Source organism: Myotis davidii, unplaced genomic scaffold, assembly GCF_000327345.1.
Source record: "Myotis davidii unplaced genomic scaffold, ASM32734v1 scaffold223, whole genome shotgun sequence".
NCBI classification, from domain to species: Eukaryota; Metazoa; Chordata; class Mammalia; order Chiroptera; family Vespertilionidae; genus Myotis; species Myotis davidii.
The window spans coordinates 5,364,493-5,373,389 of record NW_006294609.1 but is presented as its reverse complement, the minus strand read 5'-3'; the positions used below and the strand labels follow the sequence as shown (position 1 = coordinate 5,373,389).

Sequence of the window (8,897 nt, the reverse complement as noted above, 5' to 3'; positions counted from 1 at the left end):
TGGTGCAGTCCTGGGGGCACAGGGGCAAGCTGAAGGCTGGGCAGGGCGGGACGTCCCTTCTCGGGCACCCAACCATCACAGGGAGAGGACGCCCACCTACCCAATTCAGATATGTGGCTCCCTCACCGCCCCCCCCCCCCAAGGGATTAAAGGACTGTCAGCAGCAAAACCTAAAAACGATGGGTGAAAATAAGATACAAAAACTGTCAATCGCCAAAAGATTGACACCTGTGATTCTATTACACTCAGCTTTCTGTTTATCAAAGGACATTGTGAAGAGAGTGAAAAGGCAAACCCACAAACTGGGAGGAGGGACTGTAAGAACCAGGAGGAATTCGTATGGGGGGGAGGGGATGAGAGGGGATGAGAGGGGAGGGGAGGGGAGGGGAGGGGAGAGAGAGGACTCTCTTCTCTGCCCCCACCCTCAGCCCGGGCCTGCGGCCCCTGGCGCTCACCTCATCAGGTGGGTTCTTCACCTTCTGCATGTACCTTCGAACCACATCCTCAGGATTCTTACCTGCAAGGACACAGGGGGTGGGCTGGAGGCGCCCGAGTCCACCCCAGGCCGCAGCTCGGGATGGAGTCAGGGTTGGAGAGGTGGGCTTGGCGGGTGAAAGGTCGGGGGTTGCTGCAGGTGGATGTACTTGGAGTTCGTGCAGAAGGGGTCGGGGGAATGGGAACTGAGATCAGGAGATGGAGGTGAGGTCGTCAGTCCAGGAGCAAATCGGACCTGCCCGTCAGAGGGATTGTGGGGGTTAGCGGGGTTCAGTTCAGGGGCGGGGGGCGTACTTTTCTTGAGGTGCTTCTTCTTGGTCTTGCGGCACACCCCAGGCACACCCGGCACGGGCTTGACGTCGCTCTTGCTCACCGGCGGCGGGTGCAGGATAGGTTTGGGTGCCCGGGTCAGGCACACGGGCAGCCCAGCGGCGCAAAGCAGGATCCCGGTCATCCCTGGGGGCGTGGCCTGGGCAGTCAGGGGCGGGGCGACCTCCAGGCCCCGCCCACCCCGCACTTCCCACTCTTCTGTTGTCGGATGTACGCTTGGGGCCTCTCTCTCAGACTCCGCCTACCGACTTGCATCCAGGGATCTTGGGGTTCTCAGGTGGATGAGCGGGGTGTGCCCTGGGCCTCCCCCCTCAACCCCACCCCAGGTTGAAGCCAAGAAGAATGCCTTCTGCGGGCCCCGCCCACCCTGGTGTCATGAGAGAGGGTGTGTCCTCGGGGCCCCGCCCACGAGCTCATTAAGGGGTGGAGTCAAGAAGCCAACAGGTGGGCCCGCTTCCTGGCTTCCTCCTGGGCTGGATCTCACCTGCCAGGGCCGGGTGGACTGGGCCGGTCCCATTCAAGTTCTTCACCGGGAGCGCGGGGACCCTGAGGAGAGAAGAGAAGAGGCTGCAGTCCCCACACCAGAGGATCCACGGACCCTGGGCACAGTGTGACCGCTTTGTGCCTGTGCCAGTCATCCAGAATGATCCCAGGGAACGCCATGCCTACTCCCACATTCTTCTATGATAAGGTGGGTGTGGCCAGGACCTCTAGACTTGGTACCGACTCTCCCGCAGTCTTCAGCCGGCCTCCTCCCTGGTCAGAGCACCTGAGTTCCAGCGGCTCCCATCCACTGGCCACTGTGCCTGAAATCCACCCATCAGCGACTTAGTCATTCCCGCCTCTCCCACAGTTTGCTCTGTGAGGCACTAATCCCCATCAAAGGTTTTGGGAAAGAAGGATTCTGGGGTAAGTTAGGAAACACTTCAAAGTCTCCCTCTTGGAAAATTTACAACATGTATGAGCATATGAAAGGTTCTGATAAGTCCCGCACCAGGAAATATGGTTAGCGATGGCAAACCCAGGTTTTCCAAAGACATTTGATAACGAACATTTTTTGCATCTCTGCACTATCTACTGCCGTCAGGTCCTGAGACGTAGGCATCGTCCTCTCTTCAAATGAAGAGGCCTTAGGAAATGCAGTCTGCTTGTCCTCCTCGCCCTCCCCCAGAGAGCTCTGACTTTTGGAAATCACCTAGAGCTGCTCTCACATCTCAGGTCAACCACTGACCAGCTGGGTGGCCCCCAGCACATCCTCCTCTTCTTCCTAAGCCCATAAGCCTGTTTCCTTTGTAACATGGATAGTGTGGGACCTTCCTTCTGTTCGCTGTGAAGAGTCAATGAAGTTCTACACGTCAAGGGCTGAGCACCGTCCCCGGTACCTAAGAAAGACTCTAATAGCATTCACCATCATTGTCCCCATCGTCACTGTCCCTGTGTCATCTTGGATTAGTAGCTTCACCTCTCTGCACCTCTGCCCCCAAATCATGGCGTGACTTCTCTCCATCGTGGAGAGGTAACCATGAATGTATTGCAGTGACAAGCTGGGGCAAGTCACTTAACCTCTGTGAGCCTCAGTTTCCTTATCTGTAAAATGGGGATAATGACACCTCACCTATAGGAGCTGGGTGAGAAAGCCTGCTGTGACCTGCAGTGTGTCTGCCTGCGTCTTTGCAACCTCAGTGCTCAGCAGTGGATGGGCGTGGTCCCTGGATGGGTGCATTTTGATAAAGAAGTGTGTTCTGAAAGCCAGGGCAGCCTGAGGGGCCTGGGGGCTGTGCCAGGAAGGGGTGCAGGAAGGGCGGGGGCAGGGACAGCTGGGGAAGAAGCTGCTCCAGCCCCAGAGCCTGCTTGCTGAGGACTGAGCCTGGCTAATGCTGCCTGGTCACCGGGCCCTGGCAGGCACAGTTGGCATCAGGGAGCTGGCTTCAAGCAAACAGTATGCTTGGCAGACCTGGGGCAGCTCCTGGCCCTGGTCGTGCTGAGCCTGTGGCCGGGGAAGGTTTTAGGTCTCAGCTTTCTTATGATTTCTGGCGCCCCTTAAAGACCACAGAGCCCCGGGTTACCAAAGTCAGTGTTGCTCCTGGGAGGAGCGTGGTGAGTGGGGTGTGACAGCGGGGCTGTGTTTTATTTACCTCTCAGTGAGCTGGGGGACAGTCCCAGAGCAGCCCCCAACCCCTCTCGATCTGCAGGCTCCCTGCGAGAACCCAGGCAGCAGGGTTCCCACGACACCCGAGCGTGGGAGCCACCTGGGCCCCCTTTTGATGTGGGATGTGCTGCTTCCTCCAAGTCAGTGAGAACATCCTCCTGCCCTGGACAGGAGACCGCTGCCCGCAGGCCTCCCGGAAGCGGGGCCACCCTCCACGCTCTGCCCCGCCCTTTGGGGGCCCAGCCTGGCAAAGGCTCACAGGAATCTTTAAATCCCCTTGAAATCTGCTCTGACCAGAAGCCAAGCCCCAGGGGAGAAATGGGTCCCACAGCCACGCTGGTCTTCCTGCTCGTTCCCCGCCCCCATCAGATCCTGTTTGTCCTCTGCCCTCAATCCCCCACGGTTCCTACCTTGCTCAGGGTAAATGGGGCTGTACTGACCCCTGGAACTCCACTTCCCCCATGCTCACCTCCTATCCCCCCACCCCTGCGCCCCTGGTCTCCTTGCCGCTCCTCACACATGCCAGGCACATTCCTACCCCAGGGCCTTTGCACTTGCGGATGGATCCCTCTCCCAGTATGCTCTTCCCAGATATCCACATGTCCTGCTTCCTCACTTAACACAGGCTTCTGCCCCACTGTCTTCTTTTAATTAAAAAGAAAAAGGTTTTGTTGATTTTAAAGAGAGAGGAAGAGAAAAGGAGAGAGAGAAATATCATTCAGCTGCCTCCTGCACTCCCCCTACTGGGGATGGAGCCCACAACCCAGGTATGTGCCCTGACCAGGAATCCAACCAGTGGCTTTTCGGTTTGGGGGATGATGCTCAAGCAACTGAGCCACTGTGGCCGGTTGTCCTAATAAATGTCTTTTTATCAGAGACCTTCCCCACCACCTTACTCCAGACACACCTCTCTCTTTGCTCTTAACTTACTTGTTTTGGTCACAGCACTGATCATGACCTGATGCCATAAACTCTTGGGCATGACCAGGCCCTCCCTGCCTCTGTGACCTTCTCTCCTACTCCCCCGACCTCTCTACTCTAGACACCCCTGCTGCTGCTACAACCTGCTGAGCACGGTTCCCTCTCAAGGCCTTCGCACTTGCTGTGCCCTCTGCCCCCCGATGCGGGAGGGCTCACTCCATCTCTGTTGCAACCCCACCTCATCAGAGAGCCCCCCTCCCCCGACCATCCAATGTCTAGCACATAGTAGATGTTCAGTGAACACTTATTTCGTGAATGAATGAATGAAGGCAGCCCGGATTTTGGGGGAGGTTCCAAGGGGACACCTGTGCATGTGCTCAGGGACATTGTCCCCATGCATTTTTTTACACATCTGAAGGGAGCCTTGAGCAGGAGTCCCAGAGAAGCATCCCCGGCAGCCGCTGGTCCTGGAGGTTCTCGGCCAGCATTCATCCTAAGTGACCACGTTCAGCGGCCTCCTGTGGGAACAGCCCAAGCGGACGTCCTCGAGGAAATGCCCGGAAATGCTCTCCATCCAGTTGGAGGCAGGTGTTCCGTGGCCAGGGTTTGGGGAGCCCAGACGTTTCACACCACCCTCTGCAGACAGGCTGAAAGGTGACTGTCTTCAGGAGGCCACTTCTGATCCCCATCGAGCGAACTCATGGCCACTCCCCCTTTTCATTCCCACGGGACTGTGTTTCTCTTCTTTTGAGGACTCAGGCATGTTCGCTCTTTGCTTTCTAGTTGTGTGGTTCCACCCCTATCTCCTCCCCCAGACTGTGAGCTTCTGGAAGCGTCTCGACCGGCCCTGTGACCCTCGGATTGAGGACGAAACTCGCTCACGTGGTTCTCAGTTAGTACTCCATGGGGAAGCTGAGCCGAATGAGGAAGTGCTCTACTAGCTCTGCGGTCTCTTCAGAGGGAGGGCTAGTACCTTTAGAAACAGGGGCTCCAATGCCAAGAGCTCCCCTCCCCCCAAGATTGGAGCAGGGATGGCAAACATATGACAGGTGTAGTACCACACCCATAACAGGCATCACCAATCAATCCCAGCACTCCTTTCCATGAGCCAGAAACGCAACTGCAGAATCCTCCTCAACACAGTGCTCTCGGGAGTCGCTGCCCTGTGAGCGGAGATGGCTCAGGATGGAGTCTGTTCATCGTTTATTTTTGCAGATGATGGGACTGAGGCCCAGAGCGGGGAAGTGACTTCACTAGGGTCACCCAGCTGGCTCTGGGTCCTGGAGTTTTGAGTCAGTGGGCAGGGTGATCCTACCAGGCTGATCTGTGGGGCCATCTGGGAAGGTGCCAGCCTTCTGAGACCTCTGTGCCCTCCAGGTGGGCTGAAGCCTGTGCCCTGGGCCCCGGGCCCTGGAGCTGGCTCAGCCCTGAGCAGGCTGCACAGTGGGTCCCTCTGTCTGCTCGGGCCACCCCGCTCTGGCCCCGGCATCAAGGCAGTTCAGGGCCCCTGGACAGCAGGAAGCCACACTGACACTCCCTTAGGGCAGCTGAGTTTCCACCCCTCTACCTGCACCTGGTGTCCCTGCCCCTGGACGCCCTGCCAACTGTGTCACTGTTCTCTGATGATGGTTTCCAGGCCCCCCAGTTGGCTTCAGGAGCCCTCAGAGCACCTGGCACTTACCCAGGGGCCCCTTGGGAGGCCTAGGGGAGCCCAGGCCTCAGTCATTCGGGTCCAAGAGGGTGAGGAGAGGGCAGAAATGAGAGTGGCATACCATGGGGTTTCCATGCTCCCTGGGCCTGCTCCTGTCACCTGTCCCCTTCCAGTGCCCAATCCACCTGCCCCCGAACCCCTGCCCTCCACAGTCCTGGGCCCACCAGGTCCCGCCCACCCCCTCTGCAGAAGCCAGAAGCCTGAGGACATCCGGTCCAGCGCTGGGAAGACTGGGTGCCCCATGGACCCAGCAAAACGTGCAAGCCGTCTGGCTGCTGCCCGGAGGCCTTGCACATGTCCCCTTTCCTCGCTCGGGCACCGGTCAACTTGGACAAGCCGGGAGCTTCTCTGGGCCTCAGTTTCCCCTCTGTCAAAAGGGCCTCTCACCCCTGCACACCCGTCCACTCCTAGGGGTGAAAGGGGCAAAAGCCCCCTAGGGAGACGTTTTGAGGGGCGGTTGTCACTTGGGGGTCAGATTCACCCAGAGGCCTGGGGATCAGGGTCACCCTCCCCCACCTTCTTGGTCTCCCTGCCTGCCCAGTGCAGCGCTCTGCAGGGGGGGGGAGCCCAGCAGGGAGGGGAGGGGAAGAGAGGGGAGGGGAGGGGAGGGGAGGCCTGTGCTGGTTCCCAAGGCCTGGGGCGTCCTGTGCAGACGGAGTGTGCGGTTGGGCCTCCCAGGGAGCGGGGGCAGGAAGTGCTTCAGGTCTGCGGGGTGGGGTGGGGGTGTTCCGTTTGACCTTGTGATGAGGCTGAGGCAGTGGGGAAACTGCAGCCACTCGGAGTTACAGCCACTGCACACCCGCGAGGCCAGGAAGGGGGGAGGGTGGGCCGGCGGGAGGCCAGGCGGGGACACTGAGGGCGAGACTCCTCATGTTGCGCTTTTCAGTTCTTTTTTTTTTAAAAGCATTTAGATGTAACACCTATTAAAGGACTGCAGAAACAGAATGTGGACTCTTTTAAGTGAAAACGTAAAATCACTGCTAGGAGTAAAAAAAAAAAAAAAGGAAGGAAAACACTCAAGCATAACCACCACATCAAAGCCCACCTCCCCACCGCTCCTGCCTCCTGCAGGCTATTCTCAATCTCCAGTGACCCTGTTACAACAAAGTCACACCAGCCTCTCCCCGGCTCACAACTCTGCGGGCTCCCAGCTCACGCACAAGTCAAAGCCCAAGTCCCCGACGCAGCCCTCCGGGCCCCGAGGACTGGCCCCATTTCATGTCTGACCTCCTCTCCCACGGCTCACCCCCTGCAGCCTCATCAGCCACACGGGGCCTCCTCCAACATACCAGCTGCTTCTGCCTCAGGGCCTTTGCACAAGCTGTGCCCTCTGCGCGGAACTCTCACCCCAGTTCTGTGAGTGTTCTACTTCTCAACTGCCTTCAATCTCTGCTCAGATGTTACCTTCTCAGGGAGGCCTTTCCTGGCCTCTCTATTGAAAATTACATCCCTCTCACCACTCCCTACATCCCTTTAATTTTTTTTTTTTTTTACTCTGTAGCAGTTACGACTCTACCATATTCTAGATCCCCCCCCCCCTTGTTCGCTTATTGAATGTGAGCTCCAGGAGGGTGGGGGCGGTCTGCTTTGTTCATTGATGTATTTCCAGGGCCCGAATAGCACCTGGTACACAGCAGTTGCTTGGTACATACGGATTAATGAATTAAGGAACAGATGAACACAAGGTAGAGAGAAGGTAAAAAGAAGTAGCAAACTGGGGAAAAGATGGCAGATAAAGGGGTCAGCACCCTTAATGCAGAAGGAGTGCGTCGGATCTCTCATGAAGCAGCAAACAGCCCAAGAGAAGGGCAAACAAAAGAAACAAACGATTGAAAAAGTAGGAGCCGCTGGCGCCCAGGAAACAGGAAGAGGCTCAGTAAGAACCAGAGGGTGGAAACGCCAACGGCATCTCCCAGGCACCGAGGGGGCTGGCCTCTCGCCTCAGGGTGGGGGAGAGAGACGCACCCTCTCCCACGGCCACGGAGGGGATGTCAGTGACGCAGACTTCAAAAGGCAGCCGCTTTGACATTTGACCTCAAGCGGGACAATGACAGGGTGGTCAGCCCCAGCTCACAGGTGCAAAGCCGAGGGCCAGAGCGGGCCTGGAGGGAGAGGAGCTGCTGAAACACGGCCCAGACTCAGCCCCTGCTCCGGGGTCCCTGACCCTCTGCGCCATCAGGGCTGTGGCGGGGGCTGGGGGTGTCTTCGGGACCATGGCTGGACACGTGGGGAGGGCAGGCAGGAGGGTGGGACACCCCAACACCCTGGCTGAGGGGGGCAGGTTTCTGAATCAGAGTCCTAGTTGTGTGACCTCGAGCCAGCGCCAGGCTTCGGCAGCCTCCATTTCCTCTCGTGCAAAGTGGGGCTCACAGGACCTGCCTCCCACAAAGTGGGAACTCAGATTGGCGATCGCGTGTCACAGCCACAGGGAGCCTGGGACGACATGTGAGTGCTCAGTGCGGAAAAACAGGCCTGCAGCGGCCCCTCTCCCTCCCTCCACCACGTGGGGTGGAAACTCTGAGTCTGCCCGCAGCTGTGTTCCGAAGCGCTGGACGCTGCCCTCTGGGAGCCAGGGCGGATCTCCCCACCCCTGCGGTCCCCCAGGCCCGGCCGCCAGCTGGCTCCCCGCCCCCGCACAGGGGCGAGTGGAAAAAACCCCGGCCCTGGAGACACTCTGCCCCCCCTGGCTGTGTGGCCTGGGGCAAGGCAGTGGCCCTCTCTGGGCCTCCGGGCTGTGGCCCACCCAGGGCTGAGATGAGGGTGGGATGAGGATGGACTCAGACGCTCTGAAGAGTCCACTCTGCCCTTCCGTGCTGGTCACGCCGCGTTTTAGGGGACACGGAGGCCAGGGAGGGAACGCTGGGCAAGTAGGGTCGCCCCGCTGGGAAAGGACGGGGCAGGACTGGACTCGGGGTCTGCGTGAGTCCCGCGTGGGAGAGCGGGAGGGTGGAGAGCAGGGAGCAGGGGAAGGGGGAGAGAGCTGAGGAGGCAAAGGCGGGAGAGAAGGAGCCACAGACACAGAATGACAGGCAGACAGAGACAGGGAGACACCGACGGGAAGAGACCAAGACTCAGCTGTGAGAGTCGCAGAGACTGTCGCGGTTGCATCGCGCAACCCGGGCCTCTCCTGTTGAATTCTGACGCCCAGGCCCTAGACTGTGGGGACAGGGGCTTCGCAGAAGTGAGTGAGGTGAGGTCACGCGGGTGGGCACTGAGTGACATGACTGGGGTCCTTATAGAGAGGACATTTGGACACCATAACTCAGAGGTGAGACTGTGTGTGGGGCCGTG

General features: G+C 58.7%; 1 protein-coding gene across 1 annotated transcript in view; it reads right to left on the bottom strand.

Moving 5' to 3' along the window:
- DTX1 (deltex 1, E3 ubiquitin ligase) overlaps nt 1-8,897 on the bottom strand; it is a 30,062-nt gene that overhangs the window by 2,608 nt on the left and 18,557 nt on the right. Inside the window, exons 4-6 of the mRNA XM_015567278.1 lie at nt 1,310-1,371; nt 790-951; nt 405-517 (exon numbers count right to left, since the gene is read on the bottom strand). Coding sequence (XP_015422764.1) covers nt 405-517; nt 790-951; nt 1,310-1,371 — 337 coding nt within the window. The remainder of the gene's footprint in view (nt 1-404; nt 518-789; nt 952-1,309; nt 1,372-8,897) is intronic.